General features: G+C 42.4%; 1 protein-coding gene across 2 annotated transcripts in view; it reads right to left on the bottom strand.

Moving 5' to 3' along the window:
• TGFBR1 (transforming growth factor beta receptor 1) overlaps positions 1-14,482 on the bottom strand; it is a 75,426-nt gene extending 60,944 nt beyond the window's left edge. The window contains exon 1 of one of the 2 annotated variants that reach the window (XM_061425795.1): positions 14,298-14,482. In XM_061425795.1, coding sequence (XP_061281779.1) covers positions 14,298-14,382 — 85 coding nt within the window. In that variant the 5' untranslated portion in view covers positions 14,383-14,482. The remainder of the gene's footprint in view (positions 1-14,297) is intronic. The other variant, XM_061425796.1, reaches the window with a different exon arrangement.
• Positions 14,483-23,666: the final 9,184 nt, after the last annotated feature.

Here is a 23,666-nt window from a genome sequence, read left to right as displayed (position 1 = left end):
CCAATGAATATTCAGGACTGATTTCCTTTAGGATGGACTGGTTGGATCTCCTTGCAGTCCAAAGGACTTTCAGGCATCTTCTCCAACACCACAGTTCAAAAGCATCAATTCTTCAGTGCTCAGCTTTCTTTATAGTCCAACTCTCACATCCATACATGACTACTAGAAAAACCATAGCTTTGACTAGATGGACCTTTGTCAGCAAAGTAATGTCTCTGCTTTTTAATATGCTGTCTAGGTTGGTCATAGCTTTTCTTCCAAGGAGCAAGCATCTTTTAATTTCATGGCTGCAGTCATCATGTGCAGTGATTTTGGAGCCCCAAAAAATAAAGTCTCTCACTGTTTCCCCATCTATTTGCCATGAAGTGATGGGACTGGATGCCGTGATCTTAGTTTTCTGAATGTTGCGCTTTAAAAGCCAACTTTTTCACTCTCCTCTTTCACTTTCATCAAGAGGCTCTTTAGTTCTTCACTTTCTGCCATAAGGGTGGTGTCATCTGCATATCTTTTGTAGCTTAAATTTTGTCAGGTACTAATCTTACCATATCTACTTTTTTTTTTTTTTGCACCAGATTTGCCTTTTTCTATTTCATTATTTCAACCTTTGATGTCATTTTAAGTGTCTCCTGGAAAGGTATGCTAGATTTGCAGACCTCTGTGTTTGTATAATTCTAATCTAATAATCTGTTTTCTTGAATTCAAACCTTTGTATTTACTAAACATTCATGAACTTACAACTGCCATATGTTTATCATTAACTTTGATTTTATTTTGATCAAAGTTGTATATGTATAAAGCTTAAGGTTGTCAAAAAGTTCTACAAGACTGTTATCCACCTTCCCCCTCCCCCAGACAAAAGGTAACAATTCCCCAACACTCAACCCTTTCTATTTCCTGCTCCACAGAGGTAATCACATTTTTTTTTTTCTACTCTTAATTCAGTCTCTTGGTATTTAGTTTTATGTCATTCCCACCCCTTTGCAAAACAAAGGAAAAAACAACAGAATTTAGCCAAAAGAGGGATGATAAATACTTTAGAAATCTGAGACTTGGTGAACCACAATTTAATGTTCTTGTCTTCTCTTGTCTGAAATGTTCATCTCTCCTGTCAAATAAAATATCAAAGAAAGCAGTTCAATTCTAATTACAGTCTCCTGGAGAAGGCAATGGCAAACCACTTCAGTACTCTTGCCTGGAAAATTCCATGGACAGAGGAGCCTGGTAGGCTGCAGTCCATGGGGTCGTGAAGAGTCCGACACGACTTCACTTTCACTTTTCACTTTCATGCATTGGAGAAGGAAATGGCAACCCACTCCAGTGTTCTTGCTTGGAGAATCCCAGGGACGGCGGAGCCTGGTGGGCTGTCTGTGGGGTCTCACAGAGTCGTACACGACTGAAGCGACTTACCAGCAGCAGCAAAGAAATATAGCTGAACCAAACCAAGCACAGACAGAAAAGTCCAGCCAAAATGGAGAGGCGTTTATTACGTGTATATTGTCATAATGTTTCTACCCTTCGGAATCTGTGGGCTTCAAGCAGCTAGCGCTGACTTCTTTTAGAGGAGTACTTACTCTTTTAAGACTAAATTATGTGTATTTAAAAACTGGAGCTTTGGGGATGCGCTGTATTCAACCCAATAGCGTTTTCACACCTCAAAATTTAGAGTCCCAAGACTCAGCATTAGGAATACAGGTTTCAAATTGCTAGAAGCATTTTGGTTACTGAAGGACTCTAGTAGGGATTGGTTATTAAAAGGTAAGAGTCTGTTAAGGCTTGATGTTGCTTATCCTTTGGAGAATAGAAGACACAGCACAGAACTATGTTCTACAGAAGTATGCAGCATACAAAACGGTGGCAGAGTTATGATGCCTACACGCCAGTCAATAGTGCCTAGGCCCTAGCAGTGGTTTAAAATGGTTCATATTTAAGTATTCCCACTTGCTCCATGGGAATTTGGGATTCCCTGGTGGCTCAGACGGTAAAGCATCTGCCTGCAATGTGGGGGACCTGGGTTCAATCCCTGGGTCAGGAAGATCCCCTGGAGAAGGAAATGGCAGCCCACTCCAGTATTGCTGCCTGGAAAATCCCATGGACGGAGGAGCCTGGTAGGCTACAGTCAATGGGGTCGCACAGAGTCAGACACGACTCAGCGACTTCACTCACTCTATTTGCTCCATGAAAATTTTTTTCCTAGTTCCAGGATCTCGAAGCTAAATTAGATGCAAGAACCCAACTGTTTAGAGCAGCTATTTCCTTAGGGCACACCATCTGTTTGCAATGCACAGCTAATTCTGAGTCTGTTGACCCTTTAAGAGTATCCCCTGACTCCTAAAACCCAATTTATTAAAACTCCCTCCTTCCCCTTCTCCTACCATAAGGAAAGGGTAGGCTGCATCTAAAATCTAAGTGTTACATGAGAAATTTAAGTGTTATATGAGAAAGAGTGGAAAGGCCCGAACTGAAAGAATACTGATGAGGCCATGTTTGCGTTTTGTTTTGTTTTGTTTTGTTTTAAGGATAAGGTAGAAGAAACGATTGCAGTCTTGGGGAGAAAGATATATAAGAACAAATACTCAAGATTATAAACTAAAACAAGAAAGAAAAGAACAAAAGTTAAATTTACCATGCAAAGTGAGAAAGCGCAACAACAGAAAGAAGAAAAATAGAGGAAAGTCATACACAGTGCTAACTGTGCCAACTGGCTTGTTCGTTGGTACGCACTTTCAAATCTGCAACGTTTGCAATTTAAGAAAGGAGGGAGAGTAAAGAAAGAAAAGAACAGGAATATGTGAGACAGACCTGTGGTTCTCACTCACTGAAGGATGTCAAGCAAAGGGCCTAGAATGTGCACGCCAGAGGAATCTGGTCCCCCGGTTGTTTTATTTCCTTTGGCTGTAGCAAGTACTGCTGATTTGTCTGTGTTCAGAGACACCGATATGTGGGGTGAGGAGATAATACAATTTTTTTTTAGTCCCCCCCCCAACATTATGAACATTTTCAAACATTCAGAAAAATTGACAGAAATGTGAACACCTCTATACTTACCATATAAATTCCATAACAACTATTTTGTTATATTAATTTTATCATTATTTATCCATCTATGCATCTATCTGTTAAGGGTCTGATTTGATAGTATTTAAAGAAATCTTCCCAGGTGGCTCAGTGGTAAAATATCTGCCTGCTAATGCAGGAGACACTGGAGACACAGGTTCAATACCTGGGTCAGGAAGACGAGTAGAAAATGGCAACCCACTCCAGTGTTCTTCCCTGGAAAATTCCATGGACAGAGGAGGAGTGTGGCAGGCTACAGTCCCTGGGGTCACAGAGGTGGACACAACTGAGCACACACACCACACCAAAAAAACCTTCCACAAAGTTAGACATTAAAAAAAAAAAAAATCATTCTCCCTAATGGAGGCTTGAGTCAGAAAAGGGATGCTAAATGAAACTGCAAGTGAGGAGGGAGCTGGATTCCTGTTCAGTCGTTAGCTGAATTATTATTCTGAAATCATTTTGCTTATCCTGAAATGCCACATAATGTCTGAGCTTCAGTTTCCTCACTTACAGAGTTAGACAAAATGATAATCATGGTCTCATGGTCCTTCTTTAGTCTAAAACTTCTACAATTCTATGAAAAACAATTTTCTTAATAATAACTATCATTTACTCCATGTTTTCTAAGTGCCAGGAGGCATGCTCCAAGCTTAGGAGTACAATCTCAGTTAATCTTCACAGGTTCCTTACAATTGCTGAGACACCACACTCATGAAAACGATCACCTGTTTTAGCAACATGCAGCCAGCCCGGCCTACTTCCACTGCACTTCCTCTCCTCGTGCTCAGTGCTCTCTGACCAGCATCAACTGTGCCTGGTTCTGTGGAACCAGCTGGAACTAGCAATCAGAAATTAGCTCTCCTCATTGAGAAACATGAGCAAACTCTAACCCCTGCTCTGTAATTTTTCTCCAAATGTGAAGTGAGATAAAATAGCTAAAACTACATTAACTTGTTTATTTTGGTAAAATAATTACATATAATTATGTTGAAGGAAATCTACAATACACAATCTTGGTGTTTTTATTTAAATCTGTTGTACACTGAATAACAAAATTTAAATGTCAGTTTTTCAACTGGAGCAAGTACTCAAATCAACAGCCATGTGCTAAACAAAGAGACTCAATTAGAGCACATTATGGTTTGGTTTGGGAATGAATACATCTAGGAAAAAAAAAATAGCCCCATACACATATTGTGTGTGTGCGCGCGCACACGTGCATGTGTATAAATGAAAAGCCACTGTTACTGCTTTTATCTCTATATTCCTCTTCAGGTTTAACTATCTCTTTCATGTTCAATGGTCCCAAATATGTATATTAGTCCTCATTTCCAGTTAAAAAAAAAATTTGCTTTTTCCCATGGGAGCTATTTGTATTCCATATACTGAAAGATCTTACATGGGAGAAGTGTAACAGGACGCCCGCTCAAGGTGTCCCAGAACTATAAATATACACTGTTATGTAATCAGTGAGGGTCACACCTAGGAAGTCTAGATGGAATGGTTATCCTAAGCAAGCAAACAAAAATAAGGAGGTTCAGCCCTCTTGGTTAAAACAAGGAAACACTGAAACAGGCCTAAGTAACTCAGCAACTGCAGAATAAGCAAGGAAAGTGGGCTTCTCAAGTCATGGAAACTGATAAACCCAAATTCTTCCCTTTTTTCCCAGTGCCTCTTACACAAAGCCCTTTTGGGCCTCCCTGGTGGCTCAGCTGGTAAAGAATCCGCCTGCAGCACAGGAGACTATGTTTGATTCCTGGATTGGGCAGATCCCCTGGAGAAGGGAATAGCTACCCACTCCAGTATTCTGGCCTGGAGAAGTCCATGGATTGTATATAGTCCATGGGGTCGTTAAGAGTCAGACACAACTGAGCGACTTTCACTTTCTTATACAAAGACTTCTATAATAGATTCTGCTAAAGAGCATGGAGAAACTGTTTTCTCCAGTGAAATAATCATGTCTCTAACCAAAAAATGCAACTTATGGTAAAATGTGTCAGTATCTTTTACATGAATATTGAGGTTACTATACACCCAACACGTGTAAGACCATGATCTCCAGGTAAGTGCAGTCTCTCCTAAAGGAAGTTATCATTCCTATAATTTATCACCCAGAAAGGAGGCAGCTCTTCAAACAAGAAACCCAAGCAAAGACACTCTGTGGACCCTGCTGTCTTGGGCCTGTAGGAAGAGCGGTAAATATCTGGCTCTGTTCATTTGGTGGCAGTACTCAGACTCTGTCTGCCAAACGGAGACAGGCCCAAAGATAAGGATCTGAAGACAAAGTCTTCATAAACCAGGATGAACAGTTTTATGTTGCTTTCCATCCATTATCCTCTAGCTTTTGGGAAAGCTTGATTTAAACATTCCAGTCTTAAATCAGTCCTTCCACTGGAATTGCCTGATAGGCTACAGTCCATGGAGTCGCTAAGAGTCGGACACGACTGAGCAACTTCACTTTCACTTTTCACTTTCACGCACTGGAGAAGGAAATGGCAGCCCACTCCAGCGTTCTTGCCTGGAGAATCCCAGGGACGGGGAGCCTGGTGGGCTGCCGTCTATGGGGTCGCACAGAATCGGACACGACTGAAGTGACTTAGTAGCAGCAGCAGCAGCAGCAGCAGCAGCGTGTCCTTAAGAGTAGAGAAGAAAAATGGTAGCAGCAGCACTAAACTAAATGCTCCAGCATGTTAGAGAGGAAGGCTGAGAACAAGAGTCAGGGCTGCCAGATCCACGGAGCTCTTACCACTTGAAGCTACTCCCTACTTTGCACTCTTCATATTTGGGAGCACTATTTTATTAATGAAGGTGGCAGCCTCCTCATGTGTTCTCAACTATAGGCAATGAGATCTATGTAAGCTCTCAGGTTCCCGTATGGCCCTCACGGCTAGAAAACTCAAAGCTAATTATTAGCTCTACGCCTAACACTTTCCTCAGGTGAAAAAGTTATGGTTAATTGTTCTCCTTATTTTCCCCTTTTACTTACTGGTTCTTATCTTTTTGATCACTAGCTTTGGTCTTACTGAATGTATTTTTACTTCAAGCTTCCTAAATCCTTTTATGGAAAATGGCCAGAGGACAAGCCAAGCACTGAATCAGTTTTTCCCAAACAGTAAGCTACAAAAGGTGCTCATCTTGAAGTCATGAATGCTAGGGAAGTGGAGAGCCCGTACGCTGCCTAAAAACAGCACGGAAGCCTGGACTATAACTCTAAGTACAGAGTTCTGGAGTAGAAAAAGAGCTTGGATATAATCAATTCCATCCTCTCACATAATGCAAGAAATGTTTTCTACAACTTCTGGACAGGAGGTTTTCTCTGCCTACCACCTCTGCCTGAACATTTCCAGTGACAGGGAACGTAGTACCTTGTAATGTTTCACTTTATGACTGCTCCCCATTGATATAATGTCTTTTCTTATACTGAGTGAAATCTGCTTCTCCGTCTACCAGTTAATCATAACTCTTCATTACAGAGACATATATTTCCTCTTCCAAAAGACATTCCTCCACTTATCTAAATGTATAATAAGTCTCATTTATTGAATATTTATCAGTATCAGGCTATCTGCCAGGTACTCTAAATATGGACCTGCAACCCAGGAGAACAATATAACATGAACTGAGTGAGGCTCTAGATCTAAGCTAGGAATTCAGGGTCAAAATACTTAAGGTGGTTTGGGGGGCATAAGAATCCACAAGAATGAGATGGAAGGCAAATGCTGATATCACTTCTCTCCCTAAGGTGCTCTCCCATTCCAACCATTTTTCAGTCTTTTATGGATTCCACCTACTGAACCATTTCACTTACCTATCCTATTTTCACCTCAAACTCAACATGCTCAAACCAGAATTCACTTCTCTTCAATCTTTCTCTCACCAAATTCCTTACTAGTTAAAGGAATTATCTAGATATAAAAACCCCTGGAATCACTTGTTTTTATATCATGGAGTCCTTCTAAAAACCAGTACTCCACCTTTTTACAATTAAGAGCTACTTCCTTAAATATTCAATAAATATTTACTGAGTGTCTATGATGCACCAGGCACTTTCTTTGCACTCGAGATAAACTGATGAACAAACCAAAAATAGCCACTTTCATGAAGCTTATATCCTAGTAGTTAGAAGGAAACAATAAACACAGTAAATTAGTAAGTATGATACATAAACAGTATTTTAGAAGGCAGTGTAAAAAAAAGAAAAAGAAAAGATAACGGCAGTTACGAAGTGTGGTCAGGGTTAGCCTCTTTGGGAAAAAGGTGACATGTGATCAAAAACATAGAAGAGGCGAGGGAGGAAGCCACACAGATACATGAGGGACAGTCATGCAAATGCCCTACTACCCACTCCTCCTATTTCTTTGAAATGTCACAAAGCCATTCCCAAGGTCATCATACCTACTCCAAAACTCCTAGGTAGCCACCCTGCTCCATTTCCTCTTTGGTATAATTAGACATTCTTTTTCCACATTAAATTATTAAAACCATCCACCTGATTTTCAAGGCTCATAATTCTCTTGAGCCTACCCATAATGTAAACATCATAAATTTCCATTCCTCCCCTTAAATTCTTGAAATTCAGCAGGCTCCTTCTTCACTCACATCATCTTCCCCTACCCAGGAGTGCTTTCCCTCTGCCCCTCATCCTGTCTAAACCGTCCCTGTCCTGAAAGGCCCGAGATCAAGTCCTATAACCTCTATAAAGCAGTCCCTGGAGTTCTATTACCGAATCTGGATTCATCATTATTACCCCAGCATCATACTCCTTGAAAGCAAGTGTGCCTCTTTTTCTGTATTTCCACTGTGTTGACCATTACTAAATATGTGCTTATTTTAAATGAGCTATTTCTTTTTCAAGTCGAAGTTCTGCCATCTTAAAAACATATTTATTAGTTTTGATAAACTACTAAAATGGAATGATTAAAGAATGTTTATATTATACAAAAAATGTATGGAGGGGGAAGAATAAGCCAAATGTTAATGATGGACAATGATAGCTTTTTTGTTTTCTCTGACTCAAATTTTCAGGTCTGTGCCTATGTTAATTTGAGAAGCATAAGAGTTTACTATGAATATAAATAAATCAACACAAATAGTGAGTGATCAATTATCACTAGACTCACTGGAGAAATTAAAATTATCTATGTCAAAGACTGCAAGATCTGCGTAACCTGTAGTTTCAAAGAGGCGAACTGCAATAAAGACCAGGGAATCCCATAATAAAGACAAAGTGAAGCAAATTCTCATGGTTTAAAAAAAAAAAAAATCCTTCCTGACACAGTGACCGTAACAAGGTAATTTACTGTATATGAAAGCAGCAAGAGTCCACACTCTGAAAAGCTCAAATACAGGCTTCATTCATTAACACCATGACCTCAGTTTCCTGGTCTGTAAAATGGAAACACAGAAGCTCTATTTACCAACATTCATCAATACAAACTAAGTTCCAATCTGAGCAAAATGCAGACAACTCTGCCTACTCAAGCAGATGGAGTTAATGGTAATTAATGCACAATCATTTGAGTCTCAGTGGTTGGATTACTGTTAATCATTATCTGTTCCTTGTGAAGGGTCTTCCTTTTACAAATGTGTTTATGATTAAAATATGAATGACAAATGTTAACATCTTTGAAAAATATTTAAGAGAACTGAAAAGAATCCTGGCTTAAAACCAATGTCATCAAAATCTACAGTTATCTCCGGAACACTGGTCACTGGACTTGGGAACAAATGGACTTAAAAAGACTCTTCTGGAAATTAACTGGTACATAGTAAGTTTTTGTACTATTATATAGCTATCATCTATGGCTGGTTATGTGAATTAAATGAGACAAGGCAGGTAGAATTCCTGGCACATTCTTAAAATATGTTCCTTTCAGATTGATAAGATGATGCAAGGCCCACTAAACCTTTGAGAAATGTCAAAGCAACCTGTTTGTATATCCTGTAAGTCATAATTTAATTTATAAATCATTCTTTATAATGTTTATTGCTCTCAGATTGCCAAACTGAGAAAGCAGCTTTCAAAAGGCCAGATATGATCTATAAAACTGGACCCATAAAACCAATCAGGCTTACTCCTCTAGCATTTGAGAAAGTTTCTAAGGCAAAAAGCCTAGAAGTCAATCAATCCTAAGTTCATACCAGAAAAAGGTAACCGTAAGAAACCTACTTGCACTATCTGGACTGAAACTGTACAGCTAAACCTGGATCTAATTCAGAGTAGCAGCAAATCTTAATATTTATGGAGACTCTTGGATTTGATACTGAGAAAATTACATTAAGAAAGGCATTAAATGTTACCTTAAGTATTGTAGTTAGGCTGGGTCAAGACCTACATTTTTAGAAGATCCCAAAAGTTTTCTTGAGCCAGTTTTATGGGACAAGGCACGAAAATTTCTAAGAAACATGCCAGTATCTGCCCTCGATTTCCAGAACCAGGAAGCAAAGATGTGACCCAATCACATGATATCAAACCACAGTCTGTCTGTTCAGAGAAAGTTGCATTATGCAATCCATGACCAAGAAAGAACAGCAAAAGGCATGAGGTTTTTTGACATGTGCAGAGGATTCTGTGGTTTGAAAAGACATGTTCTCACATCAAAAGGGCAATCCATTGGATACTGGCATTTTCAAAACCCACTTCATTAGACATGAACATATCTGATACAATACAGCACTACTATAAGAATGGTACTGAGTTCAGGTAATTGTTCCCATTAGGCCTAGGAGCTTTCATCTAAAGTCTTCACAGGAGCAGCCTTCCCCACAAGAAAATTGGGTTTCCCTTTTGATTATTTTTAACATATCAGTTCCCCATTTAATTTCAACAACAAAGTAGATCCTGGCGTTTCAGTGGTTAAAACTCTGCACTTCCACTGCAGGGGCACGGGTTTAATCCCTGGTCAGGGAACTAAGATGCTGCAGGCCAAGTGGGAAAAAAAACAAAATAAAAATAAAACATATTTACAATGTATTACCCATTAAAAAATGTTATTTTTTTTTTTAAAAAAAGAGTTCATCTAAAACTCTAAACCTAACCACCATGTACTACAAGGCCTATACCCCACTTCAATTAACCCAAAATTTCTTCCAAATTAGTAAGTCTACATTTCTCAATCAACAAACACTACACCAGGTCCTCTTTTTATTTTTTTCCAGCAGTATAAAAAAGATACTGACATTCTCTTGAGGACTTTATAACCTATAATTATTCCCCCTCTCTCCCACTTTCAGAATTCACTTTTCTTAAGCTCTGTGAAATTCAAGGTAACTTCACTTAGGAAAGTACTCCATTAACTCTGTTCCTCCCTGATCCAAGTCCTTCACATCTTAAAGTGCCATATAGGACACAAGATCCAGGATCAGAAAAATCAAAATTCCTGTTCTGGTTCTTCCCTATCCTGAAAAATTCACCTAACCCATGTTTTTCCATCTGTAAAGTGAATGACTTATGACTTTCAACATTCGAATGCCTAGCCCTAGTGGGTATCCTATTACATTATTCTCTCTTATTCCACTTATATTTCATTTCTGCTTCAGTCACATATTAGAGAATTTTTAGAATTGGGGAATAAATAACAGTGGTTAATATATCGAAGCCCCACATTTTAGAATAAGAAAATTATAAATATAGAGTAATTTGCCAGCCAGACAATAAAAGCTTTTGCTTCCTGCCCTAGGGGAGTTGGGGGACACAGTTTACAAAGACACAGTTTAACACTAATCACATCCCCCACTCTGCCTCAATGAATTCCAGCTACCCTTCAAAGTCAGTTTAAGTCCTGAAGTGTCCAGGAAGTCTCCCTCCCCCAGTCACTTCAGCCTAGACTACTCACTTCCCTCTTTGAATACTGATGCCTCTCTGCAGGGGTGATATTAAAAGTATTAACAACTAGCACCACAGTGGGATCAACCAATCAGAAAGGATGTCTGACCAATCAAAACACAGGTGGCCCAGTGGGAATTTCTGGCTGAACATCAGCCCTCCTATTAATAACAATACAAAACAGCAACCTCAAACTCTAATACCATTTTCTCATTCAATCTCCACAATCTCAAACTAGGCAAAGTAGGTATCATCCCCGTTTTCTGCATAACTAGAAGTTACATGACTTTTCTGATTATACACAGAATTCGCAATACTGTATAAACTGTACTTACATATAACAGTATAATTACTAAAGGAATACTCTAGTCAAATAGAATTCATTTAATCAACAAGTACTTAAATGGAACAGAATATAAAATATAGTGTTAGGTTCTAAGACCAAAAGGAAATTAAATGCATGACCCCTGCCCTCTGGGTACTTATAACATGTTCAAGAGAATATTTAAGTGACAGTGTAAGGTGGTAGAAACAGAAACACAAAGTGTAAGTTCTATGCAGTTCAGGCAAATAGTTCACAAACTAAACCAGTATAGGAAGTCAGGACTAAAAACTTCTCACACTCCCAAAAGGGGCAAAATTAAATATGTAGTAAAAAGGCTGAAAAGTCAGGAGTGGGTGGGAAAACAGAAAACACTGGAATCGAGGGTTTGCAGTAGCAGGATGCGAGGTCTCTAGCTGGATACAGAAATGGCCCTAATCATAAACCTCAAGTTACTGCTCTAAGCACTGAATACAAATGGGAAATCTTGTAACCCCCTTGTGGGGATGGCTGAAGGTTAGCTTGGCAGCAGCCTACAGAAGAGCCTAGGTGAGAGAAACTCTGGAAAGCAAATGGATTTGAGGGATAATAGGCAGGACTAAACCTGATAGCTGCATATGAAGAAAGGAAGATACATTCAAGAGGCATTAATGTAAAGAATAGTTGGGCTTGGGCATGTTTTCCAAGAAAAAGTTACAAAATGACAGGAAGCTAAAGCATTCTCACATGGGAAATCTATGTAAACATAATGGTACTAAACTATGTACCAAGGACAAGGGACCAATTTCCCCAAAGAAATCTATGTTGGACAGAGCAGAAGGTGGGCAGAAAAATATAAAACTGATACCCAGACAATAAGGAACAACTGCAGACTCTTAAAAATGAAGGTCAAATTATTTAAAAAAAAAAAAAACAACTGTGTATTTATTTGGCTGCACTGGGTCTTAGCTGCAGCACATGGGATCTAGCTCCCTGACCAGGGATCAAACCCCAGACCCCTGCATTGGGAGTTCGGCGTCCCAGCCACTGGACCACCAGGGAAGTCCCTCAATTTATAAATTTTAAAAAGCATTTGAGCTTCTTCAGAAGGTATGAAAGGATGAATGGAAACATCAACATCACCTAGGAGAGCAGGCAGACCAGCTGAGGTAGTCTAGACTTAAGGATAATAGCGCCTGGATCAGCTTTGTATTGTATGCATGCCAGTGTAGTCTGTAAGCTCCTCCAGGGCATGAACTGGGCAATGCTTTGTGTATACAGTAAGCTCAATTCTGTTATTTGAATACATGAACACTTTCTGTGCTAAGCTAAGTGGAAAAGAGTGAACTATGCTATTTGAGTTAATTAGTGGTGTGGAAATGTTACTTATGCTTGATGCATAATTATACTGATTCTCCTACCTATCCACATATCTCTCTTGCCCCTCTTCTCAGGCAATGTCAAAAATCCACTGTTTCCTCAAAGGTAGGCCTAGCCTAAAGGGACTATAAGAGTGTACTCGAAGGGAATTTCCTGGCAGTCCAGTGGTTAGGACTCCACGCTTCTACTGCAGGGGGAACCAAGATCCTGCATGTCATGCAGTGTGGCCAAAAAAAAAAAAAAAGTACTTGGAGTCAGAAAGAAGCCAAATTGTTTTTCTAATTTTGAGTACAAAAATCTAAAAATGAATATGGGCAATGCCAGACAGGTATATATATATTAAAGTGCATAGGTTTTGGAAACCCTGAAACCTTTGCTGCAAATCCTAAATCCAGCTTTTAGCAATTGAGTACTTATCCTCTCCACACCTGTTTTCTCTTCTGTAAAATGGAGCAAACGCCACCAGCCCTTAGGGTTTAGTTGTGAGGATCAGATAATGTACTTTGGTGTACTTTATGCATCTGTATCATAATAAGCTCTTAAAAGACAATAGCTATTAATAATAACTGGCACCCTAAGTCTTGAAATGTTTTTAAAACATTCTGTGTTCAATTAGAGAAATAAAAATGTATTCACTTTATTTTAGTTGCTTTCACTAAGGCCCTGCGTTTCAGTTTCTAGTAGTACAGTTAGAATGCTAACAAAGTTTTTCACTCCCCCTTCCATTGGGTAGGTGATGACCACATACCCCATCCTGATTTAATATTTTGGAAAACGTAACAAATACTGTCCCTCGAAAACCAGCTACACAGACAACCGATTCAAACTACTGTCACTCAAGAAATGGAATCTCTCTACCGATGTTCCTTCGAGGAAATAAAAGCATTTGATCAATTCAGAGTCATTTCCATTCAAACATTCCAAACCCTGCAGACTGAGCAAACGTTCAAGTTTCTACTACCAAAACAATCCGCAGCCTTCTGGTGAGTGGATTTCACTTCAGCGTTCCCCAGACGCACGAAAGAAGAAACATTCCACACATCTTAGTGCCTCCTTGTCCTCACACAAAGCTTCGCAGCAGCTCCTCTTCCAAAGCCACCCCCGGCTGGAGAAGCAGCCCCACTCGGCGGGGTCAAGCCGATGTCAAAGGCCAAGAAGGCCTCGCTGACCCCGAGGGTCTCTGCCACACACATTCCCTCCCACTGCTGGGGGAGGCCTGGAGGCTCAGAGCGCACATCCCGCCCTGGAAGCTTCCTCCGACCCCCTAACCCCGCCCGGGCCCCCGGAGCCTGGAGGACCAACTCGCTCGGGGTGCGGTGCCTGGGACAACGCCACGCAGCGCCTCGCGGGAACCGGGGAGCAGCCCCAACTCTGCCGGTTTCGGCCAGCCTCAAACCCTCCGCCCCTCGGCCCGTGCCCACTCGCTCCCCAGAGGGCAGCCCCGGACCCCGGACGGCTTCGCCCGACGCCACCTCCCCGCGAAGAGCCAGCAGCCGCGGCGGCTGAGGGCTACCGGGCACGTTCACCCGCGCTCGGATCCACGCCTCTGCCCCGCCTCCGCTGCCCGCCCGCGGCTCGCGAGGCGGCGGCCAGACCAGGAAAGCCCGGCCCGGGTGCCGCCACCTGCGCCCCCGGCCCCGCGCCATGTTTGAGAAAGAGAAGGAGTGAGCCAGAGGCCGGGCCCGGCCCGCGCGCCCCGAAGCTTCCCGCCAGCCCTGCCGCGCCGCTACTCACGCGTTGCCTCCGGGACCAGCGTGGCCGCCGCCGCCAGCATGAGGAGGAACAGCCGGGGACGCGGAGTAGCGGCCGCTGCCTCCATAGTCCCGCCGCCACTGCCTGTGGCCCGGCCCGGCCCGGCCGCCGCCTTGCCTCAACAAGCCTCGCCTCGCCCCACCTCCCCTGCCGCCGCGGCGGCCTCGCTTCGGCCCTTTGTAACTGCTTGGGGGCTGCCAGTCCATTGGCTGCAGGGCTCCCGCCGGCCCCGCCTCCCCGCCGTCTGCGAACTGCCGAGCGGGACCCAACCCGAAACCCCGCCCACGGGCCCGCTGGGATGCCAATCCGGAGCCGCAGGCTCCGGGCTACTGGCCACGCCCCCAGACTCCCCCGGGGCTGAAGAGACAGACCCCTGCCCCAGTCGGAGCCGCTGGGAGCTAAAGGCCGGGTGGGGGCAGGGTCTAGCGAGCCTGGCACAGCCTTACCTCCAGCCACAGAGGGCGAGGGCTAGACGATGGGTGTGTCTGGGTGTGAGTCGGTTTCGGAAAAAGGCTGTGGCAGCTCGAAGCTCTATTCTTCTAGCCTTTTTTCTTCTCATTTAAGATCTGGTACTGAGCCTGACCCCAATTTACAGTCCTGCACCGTCAATCCCCCACACATTCACCCACATCCTTAGTATCATCGGGCAGGCTTCAACTTCCCCTCTCCAGATCCACGCCTCAACTTTCAACACCATCCCCCCACCCCAAGATCCTACCTCAGCTTTTCAGATACGACCCAGTCTCCTGTTTTCCTCCCACTGTCATTGTCCACCCCCAAACCTAGATTACCCTCACCCCGCAAAAAAAAAAAAGAAAAATCTAAAGAAAGTCTCCAAATCCTGGCGTCAGGTCCCCGCCTCAGACACAGATCCCGAGCTCAGACACACCCCCGAATTGACTCCCGCCCCTCTCCGGAACTCGGAGCTGAGCCAGACAGGACTCCAAACCACACTCCTTTCCCCTTCTCCCTTCCTGATCCAGGTGAGAAAGGGAAGGTTCCCACCCCCATCCCCCAAGGAGAGGGATTCCCCCTTCTTAGCAGGCAGCACCCCGACAGCGGAGGAGGAGCAGTCATTACTTTGAGCTGCCTCTGACACGCCTGCACAATAATTCTGAGGTGTCACTAGAAACCTAAATAAACTCAGCTACGTTTTCATTCTGAATTCCTAATTTACTGTGAGACGCTCCACCCACCTTTCCTCTGGGACGCCAAAATGAGCTCCAGATTTGTAATTCTTCCTGTCAGACTAGTCCTCTCTTCAGACACAAACACAGCCGAGGAGGCTGTTACATAGAACAGAGAACATTTTTCCACAGAACCTTTCAGGGAGAAAATTTTATTTTCTGTGTGATTCGAACCTGGAATTAAATAAACCTTGGTAGCAGGAATCAGAACCAGCCTCTACTATCGATTTGTAAATTGGTTTAGGGCTACCGGGGTGAGCATTTTACAAGCCTGTGAAGACCTCCCTCCTGAGTAGTAAAGGGGCAGGGTGGGGGTGTTGGAACTGAGATCTGAGATGGGCACTATTCCCCTTCTGGCTTGAACACCTATTTGAGCAAGCCAGTTAACCTTTCTGAGCCTCCATTTTGTCATCTATAAAATGGAAATAATATCTATCTCTCAAGTTTTAGTGAGAGACTATGTTAAGACTTGGGGGCTCCCCTTCTTCCCTCTGAAATTCTGCTGATACACTCTCTGTCTGGACCCCTCACCTGCTCCTCTCCTCTGGGCAAGTAAGAAGCTGGTATTTGGAGAAGGAAATGGCAACCCACTCCAGTGTTCTTGCCTGGAGAATCCCAGGGATGGGGGAGCCTGCTGGGCTGCCGTCTCTGGGGTCGCACAGAGTCGGACACGACTGAAGCGACTTAGCAAGCATACATACACCAGACCACCTAACCAGGGAGGTAGCTACTGCTGGAACCAAGGTCACAGCCTGCTCTCTGGGGCTGCCTGAGATCACCAGCAAGAAGCTTTGTTCTTAGCTCCCTGCAGCAGGCAGGCGAAGCCCAGAGAGCCTGTTCTGCCAGGGTCCAGCCCCAATCTGCTTTCTCAGTTCTGGCTTCTTCAATGGAGACTGGGTGGGTCAATCAGGACTTTGTGACACCTGCAGTCTCTAGACTTCTTTTTTTGCTGCTCTACTTTCAATATCTTACTTAAGATAAACACTCAAGAGATATTTACTGTGTGAATGAATGAATGATTTATCTCAGACAAGCGATTGTTTTTCTCTCATCATTGTTTTTCATCTCTAAAATGGAAATATAAGAATTCACCTTCCCCATTTATAAATAAAACGGATCAAATCACATGTCTTAGGCCCCTTAAATGACGTAATGTGTCTGAACAGTGTCTGGAACATAGTAAATATTTAGTAATGTCATTTCCTTTGCCCATCCTATTCCAGCTCTGTGTGATTCTAATCAGCATTCACGTTCATAGTAATCCACGCTTTTGCCTTGCAGAGCCTCAGTTAATCAGTGTTGGGATATCTTCTGTGACACACTTCCAGGCCCTTCACATTTTCCATGGAATTGAGTGTGTTTATCAGGAAACTGAGGAACAAGAAGGAGAAACAGACTATTTTTAAATTTTGTTTTCCTGATATGTGGAGGAAATTTCCATGAGCCACAGATCCATAAATAAACTACATTAGAATGGAATGATAAATTATAAGTTTATAACCATGGTTTTCAAATTTAAAATGTCTCCAAATTACCAGGGGAGCCTTTTAAAATGCAGATTCCTGGTTTCAGTTCTGCTCCAGTTCATCTGAAGGAGGTCCAGGAGTCTGCATTTGTAATAAAAACCCCCAGGGGATTTAGCTGCCGGTGTCACCAGGTCACGCTTTAAAAGACACTTGGTTTAGGAAATGTGACCTTAAAATTCAATTTGAAAAATGCATGTGCTTATTTCACTTTTGAAATAGGGTGGGCAATGGAAGGAAGGCTCTGCTGAAACTCTGGCTCTGCCATTTCCTAGGTGTAGGATCTGTGCATTCTACCCGATCTCTCTGAGATTTTACATCACCCTGGTGTGAAATGAGATAATGACACTGACTCATATATTTGCTCTAAGGTCTAAATGTGTTCTTGCACATGAAGCATCTATGATGTGACTTCCCTTCACAGTGTCTACAGGCCCTCAAAAAGAAATACAGATTGTTCCCTCCAGCGTTGTGATTTAAAGGGGAAGAAAGTGAGGACCAGTCCTCCAGTAGAGATTCCCACTCTAGTCCCTACACGGTACTGTCTCTCCATCTGTATGCGGAGTACATTGCTTGCTTTGCTTTTCATCATTCTTCATGTAAGATGTTTTCTCTCAAGTAGAGAGCAGAGACTGCTAGTTGCCTAATCTACATCCATTCCCACATTCACTTTATAACAGAATCCTCATTTCCTTTGGCAAAGCAGTTCACCTAACTAAAAATTTCCCAGGCTTGGCACCTAGATATGGTCATATGACAGATTTCTGGCCAAAGAAATATAATCAGAAGTCTACCAAGTAGAGCTTCTGGGAAAGATGTTGTTTTCCTCATAAAGAAGAGACAGACATACCACATTCTCACCCTCTTTCTGCCTGGAACACAGTTGCAATGCCTAGAAGTGCAGCAGCCATCTTGTGAACATCAGGATGATGGCCATGACTAGGAATAACGAAGAGGAAAATAAAAGACAGTCTGGGTCCTTGATAAATTCCTTAAGCAACTGTACCAACTCTGAAATTAGAAAAATAAACATCTTTTTTAAAACTCTAGAACACTTCAGTTCTCAGTTCAGTTCAGTCGCTCAGTCACGTCCGACTCTTTGCAACCCCATGAATCGCAGCACACCAGGCCTCCCTGTCCATCACCAGCTCCCGGAGTTCACTGAGACTCACATCCATTGAGTCAGTGATGCCATCCAGCCATCTCATCCTCTGTCATCCCCTTCTCCTCCTGCCCCCAATCCCTCCCAGCATCAGAGTCTTTTCCAATGAGTCAACTCTTTGCATGAGGTGGCCAAAGTACTGGAGTTTCAGCTTTAGCATCATTCCTTCCAAAGAAATCCCAGGGCTGATCTCCTTCAGAATGGACTGGTTGGATCTCCTTGCAGTCCAAGGGACTCTCAAGAGTCTTCTCCAACACCACAGTTCAAAAGCATCAATTCTTCGGCCCTCAGCCTTCTTCACAGTCCAACTCTCACATCCATACATGACCACAGGAAAAACCATAGCTTTGACTAGACGAACCTTTGTTGGCAAAGTAATGTCTCTGCTTTTGAACATGCTATCTAGGTTGGTCATAACTTTCCTTCCAAGGAGTAAGCATCTTTTAATTTCATGGCTGCAGTCACCATCTGCAGTGATTTTGGAGCCCAGAAAAATAAAGTCTGACACTGTTTCCACTGTTTCCCCATCTATTTCCCATGAAGTGATGGGACCAGAGGCCATGATGTTCGTTTTCTGAATGTTGAGCTTTAAGCCAGCTTTTTCACTCTCCACTTTCACTTTCATCAAGAGGCTTTTTAGTTCTTCTTCACTTTCTGCCATAAGGGTGGTGTCATCTGCATATCTGAGGTTGTTGATATTTCTCCCGGCAATCTGGATTCCAGTTTGTGTTTCTTCCAGTCCAGCGTTTCTCATGATGTACTCTGCATGTAAGTTAAATAAGCAGGGTGACGATATACAGCCTTGACGAACTCCTTTTCCTATTTGGAACCAGTCTGTTGTTCCCTGTCCAGTTCTAACTGTTGCTTCCTGACCTGCATACAAATTTCTCAAGAGGCAGATCAGGTGGTCTGGTATTCCCATCTCTTTCAGAATTGTCCACAGTTTATTGTGATCCACAGAGTCAAAGGCTTTGGCATAGTCAATAAAGCAGAAATAGATGCTTTTCTGGAACTGTCTTGCTTTTTCCATGATCCAGCAGATGTTGGCAATTTGATCTCTGGTTCCTCTGCCTTTTCTAAAACCAGCTTGAACATCAGGAAGTTCATGGTTCACATATTGCTGAAGCCTGGCTTGGAGAATTTTGAACATTACTTTACTAGCGTGTGAGCGATGGTGTGATCACTGACCTAGAGCCAGACATCCTGGAATGTGAAGTCAAGTGGGCCTTAGAAAGCATCACTACGAACAAAGCTAGTGGAGGTGATGGAATTCCAGTTGAGCTATTCCAAATCCTGAAAGATGATGCTGTGAAAGTGCTGCACTCAATATGCCAGCAAATTTGGAAAACTCAGCAGTGGCCACAGGACTGGAAAAGGTCAGTTTTCATTCCAGTCCCAAAGAAAGGCAATGGCAAAGAATGCTCAAACTACCGCACAATTGCACTCATCTCACACGCTAGTAAAGTAATGCTCAAAAGACCTACATAGTTCCAGGTAAATTTTAATAATAGCTTGTCAATATCTACACAAAACCCTGCTAGAATTTTTATTGGAGTTGCCTGGAGTCTATAAATCAATTTTAGGAGAATGTACATCTTTATAATATTGATTATTCTAATTTGTGATCATGGTATATTTCTCTATTCAAGTCTTTCATTTCTCTCAACAACTTTTTTTATTTCCAACAACATTTTGTATTTTTTAATTGGTAGGAGCCTTCTGTAACATTTATTAAATTTATTTCTAGGTAAATTTTTACATTATTATAAGTAGAGTTAATTTTTTTTTTTTTTTTGCTGTGCCACACAACTTGAAGGATTTTCTTTCCCTGACCAGGGATTGAACCTGGGCCCTCAGTAGTGAAAGCACCAAGATCTAACCACTGGACCACTAGGGAATTCATTGGAATCAATTACTAAATTTCATTTTCTAATTGTCATTTCCATTAAGTTTTCATTTTCATTTTATTTTTTATTTGTAGAAGTTGTATTTGGACCTTGTCTAAATCTGCTTGATCTTTCCTTATAGTTCCTTATCTCCAACATGTTTTTCAAGTTGGTCTTTTTTCAAAAAACAATATAGCAATCATAGTTATTTCAGAGTTTTGTTTGTGCATGATATTTCCAGTATTTGAATTCTTGTGGGTCTCTTTCTGCAGTCTGTTTTTTTCTCATTTATAGCGCCTCTGTGTGAGGATCATTTCTTTTTATTGAAAGCTGTGCATTTCCCTGAGATTTTATTTGTGGAAATTCTTTAAGGTCTGAAATAAAGGCAGGTTCCTCTATCAAAGATTTGCACTAGTTCTTGCCAGCTATACCACTACCAGTCTCAGATTAACCTAACAAAGTATTGGCTTGAGTGTTGGGGGTGGAGGGTGGTTTGTTGTTTACTATTTAGAACACACAGATAGTATGAAATTGGGCCTCAAGCTACATGAGGGACAGATTGTGGTCCCAGATGCTCAGTAATGACATTAATTTTCCTTTTTTGCTCAGGACCTAGGGTCTTGCAACTCCCTGATGGTTAAGGTGGTTAATAACCATCTTATTTCCAGTTTATACAATCTGGAAGTGTAGGCATTTGGGGTCTCACCTTTATGGGCGAGGTGTCCAGGTGCCTTGGATGGCCCTGATCTCTGTACTTCATGATTCTCTGTCCTCTGTGAGGCCCAACAACAGACGCTCAAGTCCACCTGGTTCAACCAGTGCCCTCAGAGCCACAGCCAGCGTAGTCCTTCTTTCACTTAGAACTCACTTAGGATTTTGGCCTGAACCTCTTACTTTCTTGCCAACTCAGAAATGCACTCAGGAAGACACATTTTCTCTGCATTTGAAATTTTTTCCTTAGGAGGGTCAATCCACTAGTTATCAGGAATGAAACTCCTACTGCCTAACATCCTACAGATACCTTAAAAATCGCTATCCAGTTATCTCTTATCTGTTAGAATACAGTAGTAACTGTTATAGATCTCACAGGGTTTCAAACAAAAGTTGTTTTGCAATACAGAACATGAACAACCAGCTTCTGGCAGCCTCTCTACTGCTTCTCAAACATTCAAAATATGTTCACAGGCTGTCTCTCCACTCGCCTCTGTCAAGCTGGTTCCCCTAAATGCTTGGTTACCTTTAAAAAAATGTTTTGTTTTCTGTTTTATATTGTTTTGTTTTCAATTGGACCTTCATTATGAAAGTCTAATTTTAAACACACTACTGACAAAGAATTGCTCCATGGGAACTTTCTCTGCTTTGAAAATTTTATTTTTTATTTAGATTAATTCAATAAATGCCCCACAGATACTGGAAAACAGAAGTGGACTCTCTTTTACTCATGTGGATTTGTGAGTGTGTATGTGTGTGTGTATTTAATCCTGGTAGTTAACCTTTGCTTATTTTTGACTGTTTGATCTCTCTTTTTCTGCTTTCCCTCTTTCCCCAGAGACACATCTTCTGGTCTTGACCAGGTTCCTTACCTCATCAGAGAAGCAAAAATTAATGCCAATTTCCTGGCCCTTGTAGATTAGGGCTGAGGGCTTGCAGGCTGGAGCTGTCTTCCGTCTGGCCATGAGAAGCAGTCCCAAGCTGCAGACTGTGGCTCCCTTTGCACCCATCCTGCCCTCAGACAGCTGGATGTTAAGCAGTCCTCCAGCTTCCCTCTCTGCGACTCAGTCTCCAGCCGACGGATAACTAGGTTCTGCCTCGTTCCCAAGTCTAGGCCACGGCACCGGTGCCCTGTATTGCCCACATCCCCCGTTTGGCCCAAACTCCTTTTTATCACCCCCCTTCTAGTACTGGAATCTCTGGCCAAAACCAAGCTCAGTGGATGAGTGTTTGCTCCGTGCAGATGAACGTTCTAATATGATTGCCTATGCTTTACAGGTACATGTTGCTGCTCTCTCTCTGTCCTGGAAACATCTCATTCCTTACAGCATCTCTGGAACTGACTGCTTACCCATGGTCATGTTCTTTCTTTGGTTGCTGCCTGCCCCCACTAGACTCAGTGCCTCACGAAGGTCACAGAATCTTCCTCTGGGTTGGTCTGCCCTGTCCAGTTGCATTATCTCAGCGAGAGCCTACCTTTTCCCCCTGATCAGTCAGGAAGATTCCCTGGGGCCAAGACAAATTGGAGGTTTTCAATAGGCTACCACAGCCCTTTCCCCTTGGATCAAATTTCCCTTTAATCACATGTTCTTAAAAAGTATTGTGCAAAGAGGAAAAAAAGCCAGAAAACAAGGAACACATGCCCATGTGGCCTTTTAGTAGGAGATCTGCACAAGTTTAATTTTATACACACACACACATGCAAATTCACTTGCACATTTAGAACTATATGTAAAAAAATAGCACCCACATTCAATGAGATAATTAAACAGAAACACAGAAGTGCTGGGAAGAGCTTAATACAACTCTATTTGGCAGATCAAGCAGTCAAGAAACGAGCAAGGATAACTTCCAAGGCTAAGTATGCACTAATGCTCTCTCTGTCTCTGTCTCTCTCTCCTCACACACACACACACACACACGCACACACACGCACAGGTTCACAAGTGCAAAATGCAGAGTACTTTCTTCTGTTTCCCAGTATCAAAGAGACATTTACAAAATTGATCATAAATTAAGAAACCTCAACAAATTCCTTCAAAGCAGAAACAGTAGAGGATAAATCCTTGTGTCTCTGGTGTGTTTAAAGTTGGGCATGTGTAACAAAAGTTCAAGTGAAAACAAAACAAAATATTCAAAACACATACAAAAATTTCCTAAGTAACCCAAGTATTTGGAGACATCAGCTTGAAAGCGGGAGGAGAGACAGCCTGTGAACACGTTCTCACAGTTGGAAAAGGGGAGATAATGGCAGAAGCAGAATTTTTCTTGGACTGTATTGCCAATAGCTTTTATTTGAATTCTCTTCGATACTGATAACAATGAAAACGATTTTAGTGCCAGAAAAAACTGACAGTTACTTTAAGTTTATGCAATGGGTGGGGAGGTGGGGAGTGAGAAGGTTGAGGGCAGAGTGGACAGTGAACATTCCAGAGGATCAGGTCTCTGGACAGGTCAGGATCCAAGTTAGCACTTATAGGCAAGCAGGTGCCCCACAGTCTCTAAGGCAGTCTCCACCCACCCAAGTCAGCAAGCACCAGCCTTCCTTACATAACTTCTTCCTACCTACAGGGGAAGGGCAAAGGATCTCATTCATCTAATTATAGTGTCTTGGCCACAAACAACCTCTAAAAATTCTCTGGGCCTAACAGAGATGCTGACTGTCTCCTGATGGTGTTTTGCAAAGGAAATGGGTGAACATAGAGAGCCATTAAGTTACCTACACTGGAAAAACTAGGATGAAGGAAGGGGAGCCTTAGCCAGTTTGAAATTCCCTGCCCTTTAGTTTGGATGCCCTGTATTTCCAATTCCATCTGAATATTTCACTTTTTAAGCCAAACCAACAGGATCCAGGTAGCCATCGTGGTCCCAATTAGGTTGGA

Source organism: Bos javanicus, chromosome 8 (assembly GCF_032452875.1).
Source record: "Bos javanicus breed banteng chromosome 8, ARS-OSU_banteng_1.0, whole genome shotgun sequence".
NCBI classification, from domain to species: domain Eukaryota; kingdom Metazoa; phylum Chordata; class Mammalia; order Artiodactyla; family Bovidae; genus Bos; species Bos javanicus.
This window is presented reverse-complemented; position numbering and strand designations above follow the sequence as displayed.